Genomic DNA, 27,198 nt, shown 5'->3' with positions numbered 1-27,198 from the left:
TATGAAATAATTATAATTTTATTTTTTACCTTAAAAGAGCAAGTCTGCAGTGTTGTTAACTTCAGAAAATAATCATAGAATAGAATCACAGAATCATTTTGGTTGGAAGAGACCATCGAGATCATCGAGTCCAACCATAACATAAATCTAGCACTAAAGCATGTCCCTAAGAGCCTCATCTGTACACCTTTTATGAGTCAGACTTTCCAAAATCATATTATAATCTTACATGGTACTTTCTACTGCCTTCTCATATTATAACTTCAGGATGTTTTAGCACTAAGCTTCAAGCTTTTCTTTATGAGACACTCATAAAACTGCTGCTTATGGAGCGTTCAGATCCACAATAATTTGCAGACTTCCAGGAGATGATATTTTGAGGAACAATCATCAGCAGTAATAAAAGTGTGATAAAATGACTAGTAGTCATGTTGTATTTGGTTTCTACTACAAACTCGGATGTTACAGTGCTGACTACATCCAATACTAATTTGGCGACCTTTTCATTTTAGACACTGCTTTGAGACGAAGACATCATGGATAAATATGAAATCATTAAAAAAATTGGAGAAGGATCATTTGGCAAAATATTGTTGGCAAAAGGAAAAGTGGATAATGAGCAGTGTGTTATCAAAGAGATCAATTTAACTAAGGTAAAACAACAAAAACTGGATAATAGTGGTAGCTGTTCACCTGATTGTACTAATTGCACTTACCTGGGGTATGAATTTGGGTAGGTTTTATCTCCTTTGTAGATCTGTCTTCATTATATAGAGTTAAACTTTACAAAGTTTGCTAATTTAGTGATTTTACAAGCACAGATGAAATAGGTGTTTTGATATCGTTTCCTTTTTACTGCATTTTTGTTCTTTTCAAAACGTCTCTCTACCTATAATGCAACGTGTGACACTGCCTAACTCAAGTTTTATAATAGGTGATTCAACTACAATGAAACTATTGCCACTGAAATAACAAATCACAATTTTGTTTCTCTAAACTTTTTAATTTCATTTTTTTTCCACACCAGTATTTTCAGACGTAATTCACAATGGAGTCTTTCTAATTCTCATTTGCGTTAGTTTGATTAGTTTAAATGTCAGTTTTCTGGCTGTCAGTATCTGAGCTGCTTTGTTAGACTTTCTTTAGAGAACAGGAGAAACGTGTGAGCTGGCACATGCAGGACGCGGGACCAACCCCAAAACCACAGATGAAATACAAAGTGTAAAGTTATTTTTGTTATCTTGTAAACCCGAGGGATCCCTGGAGCAGCAGCTGGGCAGAGGCACACAAGCGGGGACATGGGCACTGCAGAGCTCGGTCCGTGCTAGAGGGTCCTTGAACCTGCTGTTTTCACCTATATTTCAGGGATTCACGCGGGCACAGTTTTCCACTGTAATTTGGTCTCCTCCACAGCAGGGCAGGAATCTCACAAATATTTGATGAGGTGCCACTCAATCACAGGTTTGTGATATCGAAACACAGAGGTTCTACTTGTCAAGCACACGAGGCTGAATGACAATTGGTATGATATATGTGTTTTTCTGCACCCCAGCTGCAAGTCGCTTGAGTGTGTTTACAATCCTCCTAGGCAATCCTCCATTATATTCCACATATGTATTTTTAGGATGCTGTTGATCATGTGTGGTTTAGAATTCTGTGTTAGAATGAACTGAATTGGGCCATAAAAGCGCTCTCTTTCATTCTGTAGACTGCAGAGGCAGGTTTAGGTGACTAGCTCCACTTTTGGAGAAATGCCACTCCTTTATCGAGTTCCAGAAAGACAGTCAATTAAACTCCCTATGATTTAAATATAGGATTTCAACAGTCAATTTCAGTGAGTGCATACATACTTTTGACAAGTCTTTTGCTGTTCTGGGTCACAGTATTTAACTGATAATTATATTAGAGAGTTATAATAGAAGAATGAATATGTATCAGTTTTTGAAAGAGTTGTAGAAGTTCCAGATTCAAACCCAGAAAAACTGACATGGGAGTAGTGACAGCTAAATAAAAAAATAGTTTATATCTGTGTTCCTGACCAATAAAAACCATGTATTTCTAATTTTACATTTTGATGTATGCAAAATAGAAAAATGGAAGACAATAAAATATTATTGTGGTTTCCCACTTGGTGAAAAATCAGGAGCTGGATGCAGAAAATTACTTCATTGAAATCCTAAGATGGTAGTGTCTGTTTCATTCACTTGCCAAATTTTGAATCTTTGAGGATTATTTTTCAGAATTATTTCTGAAGAATGAGGGTAATAAATTGTTTATAAATACAAGAAGACATTTTGATGCATGGGTACTCAGAGACATGTATTTTTAAGAAGTAATCTCGATGAAAGTGTGATCACAATGACCCAAATAGAAGTTTTGCATTTTATGAAGTTTGCCTGAAATGTTGCAAGAACTCATAACACCAGTAAAACAGAAGGACTTTTTTTTTACTTTTTTCTTTTGAGATCAACCATATTAAAAATACAGAATCAGCTAGACCCTTGTTCTTCAAATACTAAAGGGAAGTTTAACTTTAGAGTTGAACACTATTCATCAGCTAGCTTAGCAGTAGCATTTGTGTAAAAAGTTTAAAGGTGTACATTTGCTTGTTTGTAAAATGTCGTAATTTGCTTTGAGTTCAGTAATGTTCCAATATATTTTCAAGCATACACTACAGATTGATACCTTACATGATGTATACATCATATAATATTTCTTTATATCCTTGATACACAGTCATTTTGTATTTGTGGGAAGGATTTGTTAACGATGTAACTAGTTTTGAAAAGACGTAAATATGTCATTGCGAGCATATAGTTTCTTAATTCTTTGTAGATGCCTGCGAAAGAAAAAGAAGCCTCTCAGAAAGAAGTCATTCTTCTGGCCAAGATGAAGCATGCAAATATCGTAACCTTCTATGCTTCTTTGCAAGGTTTACTTTTAACATTTTTGTTTTATTTGTGATTATAGCAGTGGGAGGCAGCAAAAACTAGCTTGTTAATATTGCCCAGCCTTAAGCCTGTTGCCAGCATCTTCGTCAATGGTGGCGACAGGTCCTACCTCCTAAAAATGACACGAGGTATCAAATTCAGTCATCAGTTGCCCTCTTCATGTGCGTGGATGGGACCTAAGGGATTGTTACACAATCCTGGGGTGTCTGCGTTGCTTAATTTGAACTTAAGTTTTGATATTCAGTACGAGTCCAGAGTTTAATGGGACTTTTCTAGGGGTTTCAATAGAAGAAGAGAGCTTTTGAATACAGCAAGAAATAGGTCCTGTTGGCCTTTTGTCTTGAGCTATGTTTTGAGGTATCACTCAAGTATACAGAATTCTTCAGGACTGAATGAAGTAGAAGGAAGTCTCTTCTCCGTAAAAGCTAATTCCCTGTATTTATTTTTCCTGCTGAGATCTGTCATAAGCAATGCCTTATGTAATGAATGCTACAGTTACAGCTTGTGCTTAAATTGTTTTCTATAATCAGGACTGTAAATGTTTTAAGGTACACATAGATCTGGTAGTCTTACCAGACAGATAAGAATAGGCTGAGTTTCTGTATTAAGTATGCTGTGCTGATTATTTCTACTGTTGGACACGGTCTACTTTTAACTTTTTTCCTAAGCCTAACTGTATACTTAGTTATTATTGAAGAACAATCCGAAATATGAAGCATTCTGCAAAGCATTACCTGTAAGAACATCTGTCTTTCAGTGTGGTCTCTTGAGTGTTTCCTTGTGTATTTAATATTTTAGTGAGTCTTAAATATATTTTCACATCTTAGTTTTGCATCAGGTTTCACCATTTTTTCACTGTTACTATTTGAAATGGAACAGGTAGACAATTAACTAGTCAGTTTTAAAAGAAGGACCATACAAAATTAAAAAAAGAATTTATTGCTATCTTAGTGGCCAATAAAAGAATAAAGGAAAAATTATGCCTTCCATTTCAGAAAAGAACAAGCTATATATTGTGATGGAGTACTGTGATGGTGGAGATTTAATGAAGCGGATAAATATGCAGCATGGAGTCCTGTTTGATGAGGACCAGGTGAAAGAAGTTATCTTTAGAGGAAAGGACATACTCTAAAACACATGGTTTGAGTTATCCAGTAGAAGCTACTGTTTCTTTTCTGACCTGTTAAAATAATTTGAAGAAACTTTGGTGATTTTAATGGGAGTTTAGAGTTTGCTTTTTACACTGCTTTAAGATCCTAAATTAAGTCATTAGCAGTATTTTTATGCCATTTTTATTCCCCCTCCTCACCTTGCTCCTTTAATTGTGGATGCACTTTGTATTAGTAGTATACCTACTAAGCTATAAAGACTTTCTTTTAAATTATGTTTTAGAATTAGGGGGGGATGTATTATATGTGAGTTATTCATTTGTTTGAGATATTTGCATCATGGCATATCCTGCTTTATACTGAAGGCTACGGTAAATCTCTCATTTGCTTCATTTGGGTCAGGACTTCTCTGATGCCATTTAAATCGTTAAACCAGCACAGAGAAACAAGCCCAAATTCTGACTGTTTTTAGGGCAAGTTTACATGTATTTTGTTTTGTAAATAGGTGAGTGTTATAGGTATTGCAATTCGCAGAAATAGAATTTTCCACTCTTCCTTACTTATTCCTTTTTTTTTTTTTTTACTAACTCTTAGCTTTCTGAAGAAATGTTTCTCTTATATAGTGGACTTAGCATACTGAACTCTAATGTTATTTAATCATGCATTGTCTTCCACTTTTGCAGGTACAATGAAAATTTACCTAGAAACTAGATTGATAGTATCCAACCTGTTAGTGGAACTGTACTGTAAAGCATAGAAGTGGAAAAAAGGAAAAGTATTTTGGCTTTTCTTTTTGCTTTAGTCGTAAAGGAGGAACTCAGTGTAAAAGTCAGTTGGAAGTGAATTACTGGTTAAATAATAATGAATTTTAAGATCCTATGGGGAGTCATACTAGAGGTAGAGACAACATGAGAGGAAATAAAGACAAAACCACAGATGATGAAAACACAAAAGAGAGAACCAGTGCATACAGAACACTTGCCCAGTTTTACATAATGTCTTTAAAATATCTTTATTTTTTAAAATGTATGTCTATGAAAGTGTCATTTGTGGCAGCAGTCCTATTCAGGAGATCAGCTGCTAATTTGAAGCATTACTAAATAGAAGAATAGAAGATTGTTACTCTAATAAAAGTTTTTCATGACCATCAATTTTCCTAAGTAGAGAAGCATATAAGTACATTGTACTTCTGTTTCTGAATAAGTCCGCAGCCACTCATTAAATAAAACACATATATATTTGAAGTTAAATATATGTTGGATCAAGGATAAAGGATAAACCTGTGTGCTTACTTATTAAGCAAGTTCCTTCATAGATCTCTTCTGTCACTACATTTCTGTCCATCCGCCTTTGTTTCTGCTTTGTTTCTGGACCGTGTTCGGTAAGACTACAAATATAATAATTGAGTGATATGACTTTCGCCACTGAGGATTAAGACACTGCTTCCAAATTCTCTCTTAGTTGTTATTTGAACTCACTCATTTCCAAATAAAGGTCTAGTATTCTTATCATCCTTTGATGTGATTCTTCAGTCCTTTTCCAAGGACTTGACCTATCATGGTCGGTTAAAACTTGATGGGGTTAAGGAAAATGGAGCAGGTATCTGTTTCTATTTAGTTTTGTGATAGTACTAAAAAAATGAAAGGAAAAGTTTATGACATTAATTTTAAAAATATTATTTCTTACTATTTTTTGTTGCATACACTCCATGTATTTTGCATTTTGTTGTTGTCTTTCTTTTATATATTTCAGTAAGATGCCCCATTGGACATTAGAGCCACACAGATTTATAGATGTCTGTTCCCTTTATCTTTCACTGCAGATTCTGAGTTGGTTTGTGCAGATCTCACTGGGCCTGAAACATATTCATGACAAGAAGATTTTACACAGAGATGTAAAAGCACAGGTAGTAAAACCGGTGTTGGAGAGGGACTGATTTTATCTTGTAAAAATACAGTTTAAAGGCTCTACCATGTTTCATTTTTGCATCCCTGTTTCATTTTATTTGCAGAACATTTTTCTTAGCAATAATGAAAAGGTAGCAAAGCTCGGGGACTTTGGAATAGCAAGACAGTTGAACAGGTAAGCAGCTTTTTAATTAGTCTGTGACCTACACCAACTGCAACTGTTTCTGACTGTTCAGAATGCAACTTGAATGTGCAAATTGTGGATTGTGCTTGCTCAAGAGGTCTGGAATACAAAGGATCTGACACTACATTTTTTTTTTTTGTTACCCTCAAGCATGCCATTCTGCATGAAACCACATATATGTCTACCCTAGTCACTGGACGTCTGTTATGTATAGGACATAGGGTGGGGAAACCTCAATCTTTCCCTATCCTCTGTGGAACTAACATGAAGAGAATCTGGAGCCAGAGCTTCTGCTCTTGCACCTGTTGATAATCACTTCTGGTGCCTTATAAAGAAGAAAGTGAAGAGCATCAAAAATTGAAGAAAGAGTTATAAAGGGAAGAGTGTGTACAGACTATTTCTTTTCTTTGTATGTCCTCCCAGACTATGCCTACTTATTATTTTTAAAAAGGTCTAGAACCCACTGTCTGGCCCTGAGAGTAAATGGCATAGCTTGCATCTGTACAGCTAAACTCTGCTTTTCCAAATAGGGTGGCCTTATCTTCCTGACTTTGGGGACAAGGTTAGCCTATCCTGCATAATGGCCAGGCATTGTGTAGAGCTTTTTGGCATGGCTAAAAAATGTCAGGAGGCATGCTAATACCACGACAGTACTTGAATTTGATCTCTTTTTGAGCCTCTTGATTATCTTTGACTTTGGCAGGATATTGTGGCAAAGAAGTTCCACATATTAATTAGGTATTGTGTGGAAAGGTAATTTCATCTGTTGATCATTTTGTAGATTGTCCCTCTAGCATCAGTTCTTCTCAGTTGCTTGGTACTCCAGCTGCTGCAACTCAGTTCTTAAAACTTTTCCTGTCCCTAAATTAAATCAGTGTAAATGTGACCACATTACTATCTGCACAGCAACAGTAAAGAGAACAGATAACTTTAACCGACATAGTCAATTTGCTCATTTTCTTCAGATATACTTAACTGTGTACATGTATTAGGTAGCTTTATGCATTCTTCATGTAGGCATACAGCCCGTGTAATTTCTGTCAAGGGGCCATCAGATTTGCTTTGGATTTAGGCCAGTTCAGTGGTGCATCAGAGCTAGGAAGTCCTACTGAGAGTTGGACTGTATTAGATTAGCGTGATTGGAGTATCTTGATCCAACCTGCTTATCTTCAGGGCTCTGCCACGTCCTTGTTCCAGCTGCAGTCTCTGCCTTGTACCTTTGTGGTGTGTTTCTTTGTGAAGCACAGACCTACTGTCAGTGCCTCAGCTCTCCACATGTAAACTACTACACAGGAAATGCCTATCTTCAGAAATATTCTGGAGATAATTACTTTAAGCATTGCTCCTACACAGCAGAATAATACATAGCAGATAGGAAGTAGACTTCAGAATCTGAATGTCCAGGTGCAGACATTTTAAAGAGTATTTAATAGGCCTATACAACAAAATAATTTGAACTTGATAGTACTTCTTCTCATACAAAAGTGAGTTAAGTTTCTCAGTCTCTGTTTTCCTCCTCCCCTGGGGTGCACAAAGGCATTTTCATCTCCATTCTCCACTTCAGAATGCAAAATAGCGTCTAATACTTTCACTTGCAGTTAGGTGTCTGTGACACCTCAGGCACTCAGTATTAATGTATTCTATAAAGAGTGTAACTTACAACCTTTATTGACATCTATTAATAGCATAGTGTGAGAGGAATCACTCTCTGTGAGCATCTTTTTCTCTCCACTGACTTCCGAGGGACTTTTGGTGACATCCATAGAGTAGATAACCTAAAAGCAAGTGAAATGAATCCAACTGGTGCTATTTGGCTACATCTTCACAAATCAGCAGCAAAGAGGGAACTAAAATTCACTCACTCCTGCTTTGGTTTCTGGACAGCATTTCCTCCATCCGCTGTTCCTGGCTTGCGTAACTGACTACCATCTCCTGTATTCTTGCTTATATTATTATGTCAGAGACTTCTGATATTTTGCCGTGTGTTTGACATTTTTGGGGATTCTGTGTTAATAACTATTCCTTGAAAATGTTGACTATAATGCTGGTGAAAACTGGGGAAGAGAGAATTTGTGTGCTTTCTGTTGACGTGCAAACACTCTCCACTATTAAAAGAGTAGGTCATTTTTACACAGAACTGGGAAGTACTTTGTTTTTTCTTGGGGTGTTCCATTAAGATGTTATTCAACTAAGGACTATTATTCAATTAGGGAACTATTACTCTGCCTGAGTCAGAAATACCTCTAGTTCAATTGCTTGGAAACTTTTTCAGTGTGTAAGCTTTTTTGTTCGTTGTGTTTCATTAGCACTATGGAGTTTGCCCATACCTGTGTAGGAACCCCCTATTATCTGTCACCTGAGATTTGTGAAAATCGGCCGTATAACAATAAAACGTAAGTCTCTGTCTTTCCTTCACATGCTCGTGCATGAGGTCATGTACTTCCACTTTAAACTTAAAGTGTAATGTCATTCTCTTTTAACCCTCCTTGTTAGTAGTGGCATGAAATGTAAAGTAGATTTTTTTTCCTTTGCTTTGTCCAGTTCTCCATCAAATACTAAGTTTCTCTCTGTTTCCAGCATGTAATAAGCAGTGCAAATATGGATCTTTTCAGTTCCAAGTTTGTGAATTTTTTTATATGCTCATCTGTGATTTATAAAAATATACTAAAGTGAAAGCTGCTAGATTGATAATTCTGAAACTGGGCAGTAGCCACCTGCAGGAAAGACAAATGAGTCTGAGAATTGTGAAGGCTCACTCAGGTTTAACACAAAATACTAGATGAGGACCACTGGAAAGTCAGGAGCTGAGTGGCCTAGACCCCCTTGTCTATATGGGGGATTGGATCAACACAGAGTGTTCTGGAGCCCAGCCTAGCATCCCAGCTCTAAGGTGCTTTTTACAAAGGTTTGCTTCCTTCTTGTCTCCTTAACTATCAAGTCAGCCAGAGACAGCTTTGCCCTTTATCCTACTAGGAACGTTAAGCAGGCGTTCTTTATGTCTGGTGCCTTTTCCAGTGATAATGATAGTACCTAGTTAGGTGCCATAGAAACATTGGTACCACAACTGAAAAGAAGCATCAAGTAGTTCTTTTCAGTGCATCTTAAAAAAAATTAATAGTTGCACCAATATTAGTCTGTGATAGAATAATGTCAATGAATTTGAGAGCAGAGAAGAGGTACTGATAACATGTACAAAATTATTATAGTATTTTCCCTGAAACTTTTAATTACTTTTTATTCACAGAGATATTTGGTCTCTTGGCTGTGTGCTTTATGAGCTATGTGCACTAAAGCATCCTGTAAGTATTGTATAACAGAATCAGATCAATGTCATATTATTAAAAAAGATGGTGGGCAGCCTCGAAAAACTATAGTAATAATAGTACTCATAAACAGCTGCTAGAATTATGTTCGGTTTATTAATTGCTATTAAAGAATGACTGCCAGTGTTTTTTTGTATTGTCTATTTTTTGCATACTAATATACATTGTATTCTGTTGTATTTCTACAACTTTATGTGTAGGCATACATATATCAAACATACATTTAATAAGTACTAAACTTTTTCAGAAGTCAGATGAACAGTGGAAAGAATTAAAGCCACACTCCAAGATTAGGCTTTAAGCATATAATTTTACTCATTTCTACTTGAAACTACCAATCTATGCTTACTAAAACGTTTGAAACCCACATTTCCCCAGGAAGCAGTTTGAATTCCCAGAAGCATTTTCCTAAAGGTTTCCTTTTGTTTGGAAGCATATTCATGTCAGAAAATAACTGAGAGAGCATCTTCAGGAAGCTGTGTTGTCCTCAGCCTTATCTGAGCCTCTGCTAATTCTCAGCCTGGGAGTATTTTGCGGAGAGGGGAATACAGCAGAGACTAAGCCCAACAATGGGAATAGGATCAGATTCCTGGGCCCAGCAGAAGTTGACATTTTGCTGGGCTTGGCTTCTGGAGAAGCCAGAGCAGCACTGATAGGAAGAGGAACTGTGTTGAGCAGAGAGCAAGAGGATACTGCTGAGGAGTATTCCAGATTTCACAGAGTGAGAAAACATTAACATTACTTCTTATGAACATTTGCTGTTTTATTCAGTACTGCTGCCTGTTTTTAAATATGAAGGCGAGGTCTAGATGCTCATGTAGACAGGAACTGCAAGTGAAGTTAAGGCAAAATTTGTTTACAACACCTTCAAAATAGTCAAGGAAATAAAATGGTGATTTTAGAAGTTGCTTTCAAAATTAGTTTTGCCTGTCTAAGGCCCTAGAAACTATATAAATGCTGACCTATTAAGGGAACTGAGAGGGCTGAGTTTTCTGAGTGGCATCAGTCATTAAAAATCAGATTATACCTTAGTTCCTGAGAGAACACAGAATGCAGAGGCTAAGTTATTTGCAGTGAGGTTTTGAGGGTGAACACTGTGAAGCACTGTGAAGATAGTATGTATGCAGGCCTCTGGTGAACAGCTTTTGGCAAAATAAATCATGTTTCATTCTGGAAAAAATGCATCTGTATGACAGCAGAGTGTGAGTAAAACTCATCCAGGTACTAAAGCTATTGGACCTTCTGAATCGTGCAACCAAAACAAGTAGAATGTAATCAGAAAGTATAGTCAGAGTTTGGTTATATTAATTTTCCACAGAACAACTATGGATAGCAAGAAAGGGTTTGTGAAGAGATTGCATAGCACAGGCCTTCTGTCAGCAAGCAGCTTTTTTTCCAAGTTGGAATGTCTAGTCCATCGTTTCCTACCAGCGGTACTTACTGTGCTCTTTTTACTGTTTTTATTGGTTAAGTTTGAAGGCAATAGTTTGCACCAACTGGTGCTCAAGATCTGCAGAGGACATTTTCACCCAGTGTCTCCCAACTATTCGTATGACCTGAGGATATTAATTTCTCAGTTGTTTAAAATATCTCCAAGAGATCGACCATCTATCAACTCTGTTCTAAGGAAGCCCTTCTTGCAGAAGCTTGTTCTCAGGTATTTGCCACCTGAGGTAAGTGCCTTGTACTGCTGCTTGCTGAGAGAAAAATACGTATCAAAGTAGTGTTTTAGTAGATAGTAGATAGAACTGGTTAGTAGATAGGACTGTTTACAGTTCTATCAGATGCCTTTTTTCTTATGAATAACACAGGAAGAACTCTATCATACTGTGATACATAAAAAAAGTCCTTCAGCATCACAGCCTGGACCCAACCTGATACAAGGTAATGATAATAATATTATTTAACATTAGTTCTACACTGACATTTGTTAGTTATGATATATGTGATGGCTGTAACCTTCCCCAGCAGTCTTTATTGCACGTACAAGAGTTTTACACAAAGTTAAAAGGAGGAGAGAACTGCAACAGCAGAAACATTCACCCCAGCCAGGGCATTGCTGTCCTGTTCACGAAAAGACAACTCTAAGACCAGGTCATTAGCAACGGTCAGCTGGAAAAGCTGCCATAGGAAAGTGCTGAAACATTAGCCTTCATTCTTTTAAGAACAGAATTTACAAAATTGAAAGGCTTTGGTCTAGTTGCAGTTTAGGTCCATCATGTGAAAAACATCCTTTCTTCACTTTGCCAAACTACGATATGCAAAAATGCAAAAGTCTTTCAAATTGTGCTCCATGGTATTTTACAAAATTGTAAAAATGTATTTTACAAAATATAAATTAGATAAAATTGTGAGAGACAGTGAACTCTATTTGGATTTAGTGCTCATTGACAGATCAGATTATGTGTGCTCATTCTTAGAAAATATGAATGAGACTAAATGGTATCTCTATGAACTGCTGAACATCTGGCATGTTTCTGTCAGCATAACCATACATAACCTCATTCTGTGTTCTTCAATGTATCATAATTATTCCTCACATTTATCTTTGGAGTATTAAAGCAGTTTAAAGAGACTTGTGAAAATAAACCTATGTAGCTACTTAACTGGACTATGGATGTTTCCATCCCCCTCCCTCCCCTCCCCGAAAAAGTTCTTCAGTAATGTGGGAACCCATGTGATTTTGGAAATTACTTTCAATTAGGTATATCTGCCTTCAGGTCTTCCACAATTAGGACAAAGGCACCTGAACACTTGAGTCACTTAGGCATTTTAAAAAGTATCTGGGGTCATATACTCATAATTTTCATGTATTTTATCTCCCAGAGGTGATACTCACACAGTCATTGCTCAAAAAAGATTTCAAACTTGCTTAGGCTTAATTCTATCAAAGATGCTACTTTTCATTATTGCAGCTAAGGTGTTAGCAAAATTCTGAGTGGCCAAACAGGAGTGGTGTGTACTTTTATTTTCTTATACATCGGGAACTGATAAGGTAAATTTTTCACTTTTGAGACCTTCTTTCCAAATTTCACAAGTACTTGAAGATTGTCTAACAAATTTGTAGAATATCAAGGGCTAGGTTTAGAAAGGGAAGGCCTAAGCAGGTAGACACGTGGCCTCCAGTGAAATCTGAACCTAAGAGTCAGAGCTCCTATTTTCTGTTCTTGGTAATAGCATCAGATCAGTGTTCTAGTTTATAGAGGTCTCCTTTTTATTTGATGTACCTTTTTTCAAAAGTAATCAATGAAGGTCCACTTTACATGAGTGTGACAAATCATAGTGCTTTCAAAAGCACCTCATTCTTAGAACGAAAGGCAGAATGCCTAGGAAGTGTGCAGTATGATGATGATGATGGTGATGATGAAAGGATGTAAGTAGTGTTAGCCCAGCCTGTCAGCATTAAGTGTGCAACTACATGGCCATTAATCACATCACAGCAGAGAAGGTAACCTTTTAACTTCTTATTGTTAAAAAGTGCATAAACTTCAAAAAAGGAGAGTCCAAGACCAAGCTTCTCCAGAATCTGAAGTGGTGATGCCTGTGAAGAAACAGGAATTATATCAAAGAAATGAATGGAAACCTCCTTCAAGAGGGCAACAACCTATTTTTCAGGTACTGTGCATCCATATTCTTGTAATATTTAATCACCTTCGGAAAGCAAATTCCTGCTCCTAGAAAAGACCCTTTAAAAGTCCTCATTAAGATGTATAAAATTCAGCTTAATGCCTACACTAAGTCAGTAGACACAGTTAAACACTCCTGAAGCCTCAGAAGAGCTGTTTTAGAAAACCTTAGTGGGAAACACCAAATTTAGGCTGCTTCAGTATGGTCCTTTGTAACAAAAGGAGTCAGACGTGCTTTGCATTTACATTTGCACAAAGGCAAACAACCTCTCTGTTTGCATTTTTGCTATAGAAGCAAATACACTCATGCTCTTACCTCAAATCTTCTGAGAGTCCATTCAAAACAACTGACACCCACTGCACTTACCTCAGGTATTATTAAAACAGTAGTAATTGCACAGTGCAGTTAGAGTGGATTAACTGATGGTGGAGAATTGTGGAGTTCCCAGGACTGCAGCCCTCAAGGAATCACACTGCCTATGGATAATACTAGCCCTGTGCAAAATATAGGAATTAGTTTTTCTCATAGTTACATTTATGCATATCCAGTGCAAATCCAGAGATGGATTAAGTTAGGAATGTTAAGTTTCCTTTCACTGTGCACTGCTGTGATCAAAGGCAAAATTTTGTCCACGGTGTTTTGATCTATGAGACATGCTTTCATACTAACACTGGGAAAGTTCGCACATTCTTTCAGCATCCAAATGAAGCAACCAGTTTGCAGAGTGGCAGGGATACTTGCGTAGTGTCATACTTTGCATTGCTTCAGGATTCATAGAATCACGGTATGGCTGAGGTTGGAAGGGATCTCTGGAGGTTATCTGGTCCAATTCCCCTGTTCAAGCAGGGCCACCTAGAGCTGTTTGCCCAGGACCATCACCAGTTGGCTTTTGAATATCTCCAAGAAGGGACGCTCCACAGTCTTTCTGGGCAACCTGCTACAGTGTTCAGTCATGCTCGCAGTAAAAAAAAGTGTTTCCTGATGTTCAGAGGGAGCCTCCTCTGTTTCAGTTTGTGCCCATTACCTCTGGTCTTGTCACTGGGCACCACTGAAAAGAGTCTGGCTCAGTCCTCTTTGCACTTTCCTTTTAGGTATGTATATACATTAGTAAGATCCCTCCAAGCCTTCTCTAGGCTGAACAGTCCCAGCTCTCTCAGCCTTTCCTCATAGGAGAGATGCTTCAGTCCCTTCATCATCTCAATGGCCCTTTGTTGGGCACTTTCCACTATGTTCATGTTTCTTTTGTACTGAGGAGCTCAGAACTGCACCCAGGACTCCAGATGAGGCCACCAGTGCTGAGCAGAGGGGAAGGATGACCTCCTTTGACCTGCTGGCAATACTTTGTCTAATGCAGCGCAGGATACCATTCACCTTCTTTGCCACAAGAGTATGTTGTTTTCTTATGTTCAGCTTGTTGTCCACCAGAACTCCCAGGTCGTTTTCTGCAAAGCTGCTTTTCAGTCAGTTGGCCCCCAGCACGTACTGGTGCAAGTGATTATTCCTTCCCAGATGCAGGACTTTGCATTTCCCTATGTTGAACTTCATGATGTCCCTGTCAGCCCATTTCTTCAGCCTGTTGTGGTCCCTCTGGATGGCAGCCCAACCCCCTGGCCTATCAGCCACTCCTCCTGGTTTTGTGTTGTCAGCAGAGTTGTGGAGGGTACATTCTACCCCATCATCCAGATTTTTAATGATGTTAAACAGGACTGGACCCACTACTGATTCCTGGGCTGCACAGCTTGTCACTGGCCTCCAACTAGACTTTGTACTATGATCACCACCCTCTGCGTCCAGCCATTCAACCAGTTTTCAGTCCGCTGTCTGCTGATTCAGCCCAGACTTCATCAGCTTCTCTGTGAGGATCTTAGGGAAGACAGTGTCAAAAGCCTCACTGAAGTCAAGATAGATAATATGCTCTGCTCTCCCTTTGTCTATCAAGCCAGTCAGTTCATTGTAGAAGGTTACCAGCTTGGTTGAGCATTATTTCCCCTTGGTGAATCCATGCTGATAACTCGTGATCACCTTCTTGTCCTTTATGTGCTTGGAAGTAGTTTCCAGGATTAGTGGTTCCATCACCTTGTTAGGCATTAAGGGCAGGCTGACCAGCCTGTAGTCCCCTGGATCCTCTTTCCTGCCCTTTTTGAAGATACAAGTGACATTTGCTCTCCTTCAGTCCTCAGGCAGCTCTCCCAATCACCATGATCAATCAAAGATAACAGAGAGTGGCTTCACAATGACATCTGCCAGCTCCCTCAGCACTCATGGGTGCATCCCATCAGGGCCCATGGACTTAGGTTTGTCCAGTCTGCTTATGTATTCTCTAACCTGACGAATTTCTACCAAGGATGCATCTTCCTTGCTCCAGACTTTCCCCCTGAGTCAGGGGGCTGGGATTCCCAAAGACTGGTCTTGCTAGTAAATGCTGAGGTGGAGAAGGATTTAATTACCTCAGCCTTTTCCATGGCCTGTGTCACCAGAGTGCATGCTTCACTGGTCACAGTTCTCAATCCTCTTACATTTATTTAGATGGCCTGGTTTGTTCTCCCTATTGCTTGGGATTGCCATACTTCTGGATACCATACTGTAAAAGATATTTCAATAAGAGACAAGACAAATACTTTTCGAAGTTACCTCTTCCTTGGGAGCATTATCCCAGTGGAAAATTCTTACATAGATATGGATTTATACTGTGATCTGGACTATATAGTAGGTAGATGAATCTATTTTCAGTGTTTCTAAGAGGGAAAACAGAGATGAATAGTTAATGTATTTACCAGCTAGGGAAGGGATACTTAGATCCTTTTTCACTGATGTAAGAAAATAAGCAAAATTCACCATTTTTCTTATACAACATATAGCGGTTTTAGTCTCCCACTATGGAAAAGTTTGTGAATGTCCTACCACACTTCTTTTGTATCATGCAGTGGCAGTTAAGGTGATTGCCTTCTCTCCATTGTTCTTATGAGAAATGGAAAAGACAGTCTTGTCACAAAGTAGAAATACAGGGATGTTTCATCACAGTGAGGACTTTGAGAAATGAAAGGCAAGCTCCCACAGGCACAGAATCAGAGATGATGACGTGAAGTAGCACAGTGCTCCCCTGAAAGCAGCAGTCAACGTGTATACTGCCCAAAACTGCATCCCAGATTCCCCTTGCTCTCACATGTCAAAATAAGATTCTTCTGGAATTAATTCAGTGCTTCGGGCTTCAGAAAATGGAGTGACTTCAGGGCAACGACACTACAGGGTACAATGCCCCATGGTGACTGACTCGCACAATGTGGGCTGCTGCTTCCTGACAGGAGCTGATGGAACCAGGGAAAAGACAATGGTAAGATGACATATACCCTGAGAAGTTAGAAAGTTTCTGCATTGCATGTGAAAGAATTTGGAAAACTTACACTAACTGTACTTTAGACAGCCTTTATTACCATGCAACTCAAGCTGGGGTTAAGGACAGCAAGTTAATTCAAAATTGTACTGATACAAATGAAAGCAGGTAAATTAACATCCTTTTTTATCTTTTCAGCCACAGAGCTCCAGATTTAAGATGGCAGAAAGACCAGAGAGTATTAGAGTACATGGCCGTTATAGTCATTACTATGATCAGCTTGACAACTTGCAGAGGAAAGTTAACATACATTATGACCTTTCTCATATCAACCAAAGAGTTGAGGAATACTACAGACTAAAAGGACAAGTTGCACCTCCACCCCCACCACCTGACTGGTAAACTTTTCTCACTTTATTTATTGGTAGTGAACTGTCCTGCATGTTTTGAGTTATCAGCCTTCCTGATTAGGTAACACTGGCTGTGGCTTATTCAGTATAATTCCTTCTTGGCTTGGTCTTCGACAATTTTTGTGCATAAGTTTTTTATAAACATGATTACTCCTGTTTCTGTCTATCCAGAAGTTCCTTCTGAATGTTTCATCCTGATGTTTGACATTTTGTTGTCAAAATGTGTCCCAAATCTCAGCATTTTATTGGGTGAGAAGTAAAACACATGCTTTTTTGTAGTCTTTCTAATTATATCGAGGATAAATACTGTCTTTTCTTCCCACCAGAATCAGAATGATATAAAGCCCAAAAGCAGTTCTCCACTTGAGGAAACAGAGTGGGAGAAAGGCCATAAAAATGTGTGGGGTTTTTATTTTATTTTATTTTATTTTATTTTATTTTATTTTATTTTATTTTATTTTATTTTATTTTATTTTATTTTTAATTTTTTTTTTCCCTGCAGGGCTTATGTTTTGTTTTCAGATATAAACACCCTTTCTCCAGCAGTTTCTTTAATTCAAAGCCTTTCTCTTACAAAGTAGAGGTACCGCCTTTTTATTACTTGATTGCCTGTCCATTCCATGATCAGCCATTTTAGGTGTAGATGAGCTTTGAAAACCTTGAGAAAGGAAGATAAGGAATTTTTAATACTGCCTCCTTTTGGATCCTTCCATTAAGGTTGACTGAATCATTAATTTTCATCCAATGATGACAATGTCAAGAATGTTTCAGTTAAGGATCATCAGGTTTAGAACATCTTTTCTGAGCTGAGTTTGGCTCCCTGGGCTACAAGTGGGTTCTGAAATGAGTAGAAATCAGGGAGCCTACAAATGACTGTGGGTTATTTTATATCAAAAAAAGAGAAATGTTTAGAAACCCAAACCAATACAAATTTAGGCTGATAGAATCAGGCACAGATGAGAAAAGAAATAGAAGAATTGTTGAATATACAACCTCTGTTCTTACAATTTTTACTCATTTTGAGGATCAGGAAAGACAACTTTATTTTCAATGACACTTTCACATCCCATTTATTGAATGAAAAGTGGAGAAGGAATTTGCTGCACCCTTCAGAAGGCCAGTGCAACTGAAGTAATAGGAAGGGCAATGCCTTGGATATGGATATGTTTTCTTTTTGTTATTTTACTGTTGTTCCATATTTATAAATATTTACTTATGAATATTTTATCCATATTTATATATTCATGTAGTACAAAGAGAACTCTGTTTGTCATATGTGATAGAACCTGTAGAGAATTATTTGTGCAAATGATAGCAGAGTTTGTGAAATAAAATGTAGCATATGAACATCACTTTCTTCTCTCAGGACTGCAGAATATCTTCAAAGGCGTTTTGAAGCCAAACAGTACAAGATTAAAGTGGAAAAACAGCTGGTAAGTAAGCATGAAATCATAGAATAAAATCTGTAAAGAAAAAAAAAAGTGAAAATTCAAAGGATGATCTGATGTCTTTGTAACAACAAACTGTGACTCTGACAGGTAAACATTTCTGCTCCAGCAAATTTGTTGATCTGATACAAAACTATAGCAATGTAAAATTTTGCTATACCTTTTTCCTCCAAAATTATGAACTTACCTTACCGCACTCTTCAGTGGAATGGGCGAGTGAATTGAGTGAGCACTGAACCAAAGGATTCTAAATGAAAATTCCTTTGCTCTGGGTTTTATTTGTACATCTATAGGGGCTGCGGCCATCCTCTGCTGATCCATATCCTGACCAAATGCAGCAGCAGAAAATGAAGGAAGAGCATCTCAAAAATACTCAGCAGGACATGTCTAGAAAGAATGAAATGAAAGAACAGGTAAATGAAATTTCTTCCTTAGCCACATAAAAGTTGTCTCCTTATACTCCATGACAATGGTGTTCTTTATATAAGAACTGATTCTTTTCTATCTGACCACTAGGAAAATATAAGCTGTTTTCATATGGTTCCATCTTTGATAAACTGGTGAGGACTTGCACAAAAGCTGTTGTCCATAATAATTTCATAAAGCATGGCCTTGATTTTTATTTTGCTTCTACTGAGATTAGAGGAGTTACATCACTGAACAAACTAATTTTGGAGAACAATAGATCCTCACATTTACAAATCTGAATAAATAGTCATACAGGCATTATTTGTGTATGTATGTTCATTGTTCATAAGTCATACTGTAACATTTAGACTGTGATATAATAGTATGTGATGCATACTATTAATACTTCCCTGGGGTGGTATAACTTTTGGAGATTATTTTATACAGAAACAATATACTTTTCTGGTTTTGCTTTTGGGCGAGAGAGAAAACAAACTGATACTTCTTTCTTTCATGAACACATATAAATACATTCTATCTATCTTTGATTTATAGAAAAATGTCAGAATAAATATTAATATATTAACTATTACATAATGGTCAGACTTTGGGATAAGAACATGTTCACCATATACACATTCTTCAGAGACTGCTGCTGTTTAATTCCACAAAGCCTGTATGCCAGAAAATTAAACTTTACAGATTTGTCCATTCATAACATGGGCAAATTGGGATAGATCCTCATATAAACAGTAACAGAGATCCACTTAACACAGAAATTGTCTTTTGGCCCAATTTGCATAGGAAAGTTGAAGCTTCTCCAAAAAAGATTACCAGATTTTGTTTCGTTTTGGGGAGCAGGTTGCAATACAATAAATAATACATAACTCTTTGTCCTCCTAATTTCCAGTCCTCTGTTTTTGAATTGCAACCTTAGCATCATTACTTATACAGTCCTTCAATTATTGTTGGAATTAGCTGGTTTAGATATAATTCTACAGAAAATCGAGCATGAAACATTCTGGAAAACTTCAAAAACATTGAAATCTGGAAGAGTTGGGATTCAAAAATGGCCTCTAATAGGAGGTAACAATTAATTTTTAAAATTGGCAGTAAAGGACACTGATCCCTTTGTCTCATATATACACAGCTTGATATCCATAGAATATTTTGTTTAGCTAGTGTTACTTCTATGTGCATTTCTAATATATATGTATTCTACCTTACTGTGCTTTAATAGGAGTACCTGAAACAACTGCAGAAAATTCGAGAAGAATACCACAGTGATATAAAAGAATTGAGATTTAGAGCAGGAGTACTCCAGGTAACAAACTTCAAACATACACATAGTCATATTTCCTTTTTCGTTATGAAGTTGATATCCTTAATTAGAAACTGAAATGAACATTTTATAAAAATGTTCCCTAGGAGAACCAAAAAATACAAGACAAAACCTATCTTGTGAGGCAAGGGAAAGCTGAGGACCAGTCTGAAACCAAGGGTACAGCTGGAACAAGAGAAGAATCACTTCAGGTATCAGTACCATCTCCTGGTCTAAACAGAACTTTTAATGCAAGTCCCGCAGTGTCTTTGATTCACTCTCTGTGACAAATGTGAAAAACAGTAAAGCTTAAATCTCACTTGATGTTTGCACCACATGTGAAAGTCTCCCTGGGTGACCTTCATGAATAGCCTGGAAAGTTTCTTTGGCTGAATCCTGACTTGTTTTGGTAACTCTTTTTTATCTGTAAATATTAGGATGTACTTAATTTCTTTTTGTGGTATGTTTATTTTCCTTGCTTTCTGAGTGAAGTAAAGAAAAAGCCACTTACAGTGCAAACCTTTATGAGAAATCTGTGCAAAAGATACAGCAATTCATGAAAAGCCAGAGTAACACTGTGTGGGATGTGAGAATCCAGGTTTGTATGGACTCCTTACTTAAACAAAAATTTAGGAGAAGCAGGAGGAAGAGGCAGAGCCAAAGCTTTCCAGCTGCAGGACTCCTTCACTTTTTTCTCATCAAGTACTACTGACGCAGTGACAGAATTGTTCCACTTTTACTTTACAATATTGGCTTTGTGACCACCAGATAAGTTTTCCAGACAACATGGAGTTCTACAGCAACAAGTCCAGTTTTCATCAAGTGAAATGAATGAAAACCTCAATTTATGAAAATGAATCTCAGTGTGCAGATTACCAGTCTATTCTAAAGGGAAAACAGCCCTGATTTAGCTACTAGCATTCTTCAGGCAGGATTTGCTTCATGTGACGTAGGACTTTTCTGCACTGTCCTGTAGCAAGGGGCAGCTTTCCACATAAACCAGTGACAGAAATTGCTGCGCTGTTGCAGCTGGAATGTGGGCCAAACCGGCCAATATTAGCAGGATTCTCTACGGTGATTTTCATGGATCCTGGATCTGGCTTTTACTAAAATGAATTCACACATCACTTGATAGAATAAAGTAGGTTATAGGCAATTAGGGCCATGACAGGACAGAAATTATATTCCCAGTGACTTAATGAGAAATGCACAGTAACAAAACCACCAGGTTTTGCATCTGCTTGCATACAATTATTTGCTGTGCTTTTATCTGACATGTTCTAACGTAGGACATAGGAATATAAAGAGGGGTAAAGTTTGTTTTTTTGATTATTATTTTATTTTTCCTCCTTCCAGGACATGGAAGAAAACTTTAAACAAGTGAGACTTCAGGATAGGCAAGACCAAAAAATCTTAGAAAAGAAATATAGCACAAAGGTATCCATCATTTTTTTTTTCATCTTATATGTGTAATGATTGTGTTATCAAACTAGCTCTGGAAATCAAGTTATTTGAGAGTCAGTTAAGAGCACTGGTCTACTGTTAAAAGTTGAAAGAAAGTAGAATCACTGAGAAACGTGTAGCAGAGCTTTTCTGATAATTTGAGGGAGATTCACTTCAGATATTTTCAGATAGTCATCAATCCCTACCTACTCATCTTCGTGTCAAACTGCATTAGTAGTGTATAGAAACTCATGTTGAAGTTTTAAGTGAAGTCAAGTCAGGCTGCTAATTTCTTAACATTCTGTTGTAAAAATGGTCTTCTCTATAGTGCTTTTTAAATTGTAGAAGGGGATGGGAATTGAATGGGAATGCAGATAAAATATCAGGAAAGTTTCTGACCATAAAATTTTTGTGAAGTGGCCTAAAGGTCTTTTGTGAAATACTGCATGGAAGCAGTACAGTATTCAGACTTTAATACTGGTTGACAATGAGCTTTAAGAACCAACTCTGTATATTGCAAGGATTGAATTATTATCAAAGACATTTTTCCTTAAAATCAACAATATTCCAGCCCTGTGAACTGGATGCAATTATTTTAAAATATCCATAAAATATATTCAGAGCAATCTATTTTTGTCCAATTTGTTCAACTTTGATCTTGTTAAACTGAAGAAAAATATTGTTAAATAAAATTTAATTTCCATAGAAGAATAATTTTGAAGTTTATAGTTCCATGTAAACTGTGTACATTTAATTACTTGGGTTTATTTCATAAAATAAATTAACAAAATGTGTGAATTTTCTTTAGGGAGGAGTAAAGTTTGAAATTAATTTAGATGTATGTGTTCCTGAGGAAGACAGCATTCAAGAAGTAGAGGTATGCTGTAGTTATATTCAAAGCATTTACATTAGTTATCTGAAACCATGACAGTAGCTCCATGATCTAAAGTTTAATTGTTTCCATTACCATACTCCTCTATTTTTTTATAGTGAAGCTTCCTATTGAGGATTTGTTGATGTATTGCATATATCTGACCTTCTTCAAGAGGATAATTGCTTAGAAGAAAATTGGATGATACCCGGGTTAATCTTTCACATGTTAAAAGATGAAGTGCACAGATTTTGTAAACTGGGATGAGGGGAAGAATTCATCTCAAAAATGACTTAGTCTGCAAATGCCAAATTTGATTTGTAAATGGTTTTAGTACATTTCTGTTTCTTTAGTATTGCATCACACAGCAATAATAATATTCTGATAAACCAGCTGTTATGTAGAAAAAGTGGAAGTGATGCTACTGATCACATTACGTGATTGCATTTATTAAAATGACATTTCTAGGTGATTGACACGTAATAGCTACCTATTGAAATTTTTATTAGTATATTAGAATGTTTAAAATATTTGTAACAGTAGCATTGAAAATATTTCTTTCTAGTATATATATTCTTAATTTATAAAGCACAATTTTCTTATTGTGTTGTTTCACATCTCTGCAGAGCCCCATGCAGCTCTCTGATACACAAATCACAATGTGACTTTTGAATTCTGCTGCTTCACTTTTTGTTACATAATTTTCCTGTGCATGCCTGGAAATGGCCGGAAACACCGTAAAATGAGAAGTGATTAGTTATTTTCCCATATCTGTTTTCTCTTTCCAGAGTAACCTGTTGTTTTTTCAGGTACTAGATAAACTTAATGAGACTTTGACTTCAGTGGATGGTGAGAATCTTAAGGAGAAACTGGTGGAAGTTTATGAAGATCATACGGACAGAGCTTTGAAAGAACTGTCTAGATACCAAACAGGTATTTCTTGGGGAAATGCAATGCAGAGTGTTAATCCTGAAAATTATGTAAGAGTTAGCTAAATTCAGAAACTCCAGGCTATAGCAAGTTTATCTGATCAGCTCTTGCTTTATATCACATAATATTATAATCACACCAAAATCTACTTAAAAAATGAAATAACTTTGCCTCCTCTTTTTTTCCCTGTAGAGTCCAGTGACATAGATGATATGAAAGAAAACAGAAAACATTGGCAAGCTGAAGCCCCTCAGACACTGCTGAATTTTTTAGCTGATGCTGATGTCACCTCTGGATGTCCTACTGTGGCTGAAAATGAATTTGGTAAGAAGGTTTTGTGTTTCAGTGAAAGTAGGGAGCTGCTAAAATTCAGCCAAAACAGTTCCATACCAGAGTGTTCAAATGATCTGGCAGGCTTTTAATTGCAGGACTTCATAATAACTGAGGTTATTGTGTATGTTAAACCAGAATGCAGTCATCATTTTCCCCTCTGTCTAATATACAATGATGTGGTGCTGCTCATACATATTAAGAGGGCTGCATTTTATGAATCACTCTGTGGCCAGGGTAACAAGGGCTAAAAGTGCCCATCTGTGCAACAAATCAACACCACTTTCTTGGGCCTTGAGTTGATGAAACACAAGAACTGAGGTAATCAGTTGCCAGTGCCTCCCCAGAGCGTGGTGGAGTTCTGGTTTCATGCTCCACAGACTTGTGTTGCTGCACAATCCCAAGTGCATCCTTGCACAGGTGTGGCTGTGGTGATGCTCCCTTTCAGAAGAAGGCAATTGCCATGTTTCTTGCAGTACCAGTGCATATATTCCCAGGCAGATGGGTATCTCCAGTGACTGGTTGCTGGAAACAAGAGGCTCTTCCAGCATTTCAGCATGCTCCGAACACCCTACATACAGAGAAACAACCTGAAGAGTTTGCATGGACAGTGAAGACCAAGTAGAATATTGTTAATATGCCACTTCGTGTTCACTCTGCCTTAGATGAAAGAGCACAGGCCACAAAAGAAACAGGAATTTCTTTGAAGCTTTTTCAGCCCCAAGAAGGCAACAAGTTTGAGACCTAGGGCTGCTCAATGAAGCTGCATCTGTCTATTCTAGGACTAATTAAGCAGATACTTGAACTTTTACTTTATTAAAACTGGTATTAGAGATTTTTAGTGATAAATAGCCCAAGATATTTTTTATCTATGGTATCAATCAGACCAAATACTTATTAAAAATTCAGTATTCCACAAGGGGAAAAAGCCCAAACAGTTTCCAGCATTACACAAAATGAATAAATCAGTGCCAAGACAAGAAAGTCTGAATCTAGCCAAAGAGAGTGCTAAGCCACAGTTATGCTTTCGTGACCTGAGAGCTTTCCTGTCCTTCAGCTGAGTGTGCTGCTCTGCGTGAAGATACCCCAGAAAACAGGAAGCAGTGGAAACAAACACCACCAGAGACGCTCCTGAATATCTTAGCAAAAGCAGAGCTGTCTAATGACTCCTTCCTCCGGCTTGAAGAAGAAATAGGTAGGATGCTTGTTACTTAAATTCTACAAGTTTTTCTTTAGTATGTTATTTCTTCTATCATTGGCAGAGGGTCTGTGATGAGAACCAGGATTTTGAAGTCTAGTTGCCAAACTAGAAAAACGTACAGCTAGTCCCAGCAGCTCCTGCTGTGTCCTGCAGCAGTGAAAGGCCTCTTTGAGGATGTTGCTATTGTGAACAGCAGGGAAAAGGACAAACCCTATGTACTGGCTGTTACTTTCGTATGTAATTCTTTCATTTCCTTGGGCAGATGGACATAAGCTGCTACTGCCAGCAAGGTGGCTGATTCCACAAACCTGGATCTAGCCCCTGCAATGGCTGAGGGAGAAGAACTCTATAAAAACATAAATACAAATAGCTGTTTTGTAGAACGGCTGTAAATTGTAGTATGTGCTGACCTAAACTACAGTTCTGACTTACTTTGCAGCATGGTCCATGCTGATACAGCTGACATAGAAGTTAACTCACACTGCAGCACACTTTCCTTAAGTAACACTGTTTTCAAAATAACATTTACTTTGCCTCAAAGGTGTTAGCTAAAAAGCCAGAGTATTTTCCACAGAAAGATGCTGTAAATTTAAGTGGACATTGTGTTTTTATACACAATTGCCAACCTACTGAACGTGTAATGGGAGAACAGAACTTTAAAGCCAGCTAAATCATACATATAAATGCCAAGTTTCAACAATTTTATGGGTCGTGAGAAATCTCATTCGCAACTGTTCAGTCAGCACTCTCTTGCTAATTATGCCTCACATACATTTTCTTATAGCATAACAAGCTCTTTTAAAACTGTCCCATCCTGAAAACTAAATCAGCTATATTCCTGTCCTAAGCCTAGCTTTATTGCTTACACATAAAAAAAACCCAACCAACCCAAACCACTTTGCACTAATATCAGTTCATAGGGCTGAAGCAAGAATAACTGACACAAGTTTTCTAACTGCTGTTGCTTTTATCAGTTACATTTATTAAAATCTGGCACTCTCAATATGCACTTCTGCCCTGCTGCTCAAGCTGACACTGTAGGGTATGGTGTTACCCAAACTGACAAATTTCTGCTGGGTCGCATGCAGAATTTAGCTTTATACTAAACCAGCAACTCTTAAAATTGTTCTCCCACCTTCAGGTTTGGGTTGCCCTTCGGTCTTTGAAGGGATTTTTAGGGAGCCATAGGTACAGCTAAACAACAATTTTCAGTCCCAGACAGTACACTTTTATAGTTAGCTAATATACAAATAAAGGGATGTTCATCTTCCTTTCCAGAAGGGAGATTAACTATGTTGCTTCCAAAAGCAAATAAGGAAGACGATTCAGAAACATATTCTGCTGTTGCTGTTGATGAAAACAGACTTGAGCCGAGATCAGATGATGAAGACACGTAAGTCAAGCACATCATATAAAAATCCATACAACTGCTTTCGTGAAATGACAGGTTGCATTGTCTGAAGCTTTTTTGCTGTTTTTTCAAATTCATAAATGAAGAAAACTTACTTGTTTTACAGTCCGTTAATTTAACTTTTAATTCTGTAATTTAATGTGCCACAAGCCGATGCTGCCATTAAAAATATTATGCAGAGGTATGAACATGACTTTGTAATTCCTGTTCTCTTACCTTATAAACACAGGTAAACAGTCTCATGGAGAAAGAAGAAAAGCTCACATTTTAAGTGTCGCTTGTATATTCTTTTAAAAGTGTTTTAAAAAAATCTCAAAGACCTCGAAAGTAGAGAAGCTTGTAACAAAGACACATTTATTTAATATCATTATCTTGGTTTACTTTACAGAAATTTTGAAGATTCTGAAGATGAACTCAGACGTGAGCTGGAGGAATCTCTGGAAAAAGTGATGACTTCTCCACCAGAGAGAACCATGGAGTCTCCCATCCTTTCAATAAGTAAACGTCAAACAGATGAAGAAAAGATGAGTTTACCTAGCAAACTACTTGGAAAACCTAATGATGATTTAGAAAATAACTATGAGTCATTTAGCATTGACACACGTGATGAAAAAGGTGAGCAGGAAGCAAGAGCTACATAGAACACCAGCAGTTACTGTTTCAGAACTTAATAACTTGCTTGAAATTTCAGCCACATCGGTAACAAAATTTAAGGGTAGCTGACATTAAATGCTGAGTAAACCAACTGCTTTTCAACAGTGCTAAACACTCTATTAAAATTAATAGAAGGTTGTTACTATTTTGTTTAAAAGGAAAAAAAAAAATCAGGCTACTTTTCAGATGTCTAAATATTGAAAAAATCAAGATTGAAATGCACTTTCATCTCTATTATTCTAAACTACCTGTGACATCTCTCCACGCTTGGTCGAGCACATTTCTGATTGCGTACTCTCCGTAACTGTTTGTGTATCATGTAAAAATGCCTCCTAGTCA

At 37.3% G+C, this 27,198-nt stretch overlaps 1 protein-coding gene across 1 annotated transcript; it reads left to right on the top strand.

Moving 5' to 3' along the window:
- Positions 1–536: 536 nt before the first annotated feature.
- On the top strand, positions 537–26,846 carry NEK5 (NIMA related kinase 5; the record flags this gene model as incomplete). Its single annotated transcript, XM_080364166.1, has 21 exons — positions 537–653; positions 2,836–2,932; positions 3,947–4,044; positions 5,883–5,966; positions 6,072–6,142; positions 8,458–8,544; positions 9,396–9,450; positions 10,947–11,147; positions 11,286–11,358; positions 12,953–13,089; positions 16,631–16,830; positions 18,209–18,275; positions 18,584–18,703; positions 19,939–20,022; positions 20,127–20,231; positions 21,376–21,456; positions 22,271–22,339; positions 23,143–23,266; positions 24,651–24,788; positions 26,073–26,187; positions 26,594–26,846. The coding sequence occupies 21 exons, from the start codon at positions 537–539 to the stop codon at positions 26,844–26,846; spliced, it is 2,376 nt and encodes a 791-aa protein (XP_080220292.1).
- Between the last annotated feature and the right edge of the window lie 352 nt (positions 26,847–27,198).

This window comes from Nesoenas mayeri, assembly GCF_963082525.1.
Source record: "Nesoenas mayeri genome assembly, chromosome: 1".
NCBI classification, from domain to species: Eukaryota; Metazoa; Chordata; class Aves; order Columbiformes; family Columbidae; genus Nesoenas; species Nesoenas mayeri.
Note: the sequence above shows the minus strand (reverse complement) of the source record. Positions and strands in the feature narration are given on the sequence as shown.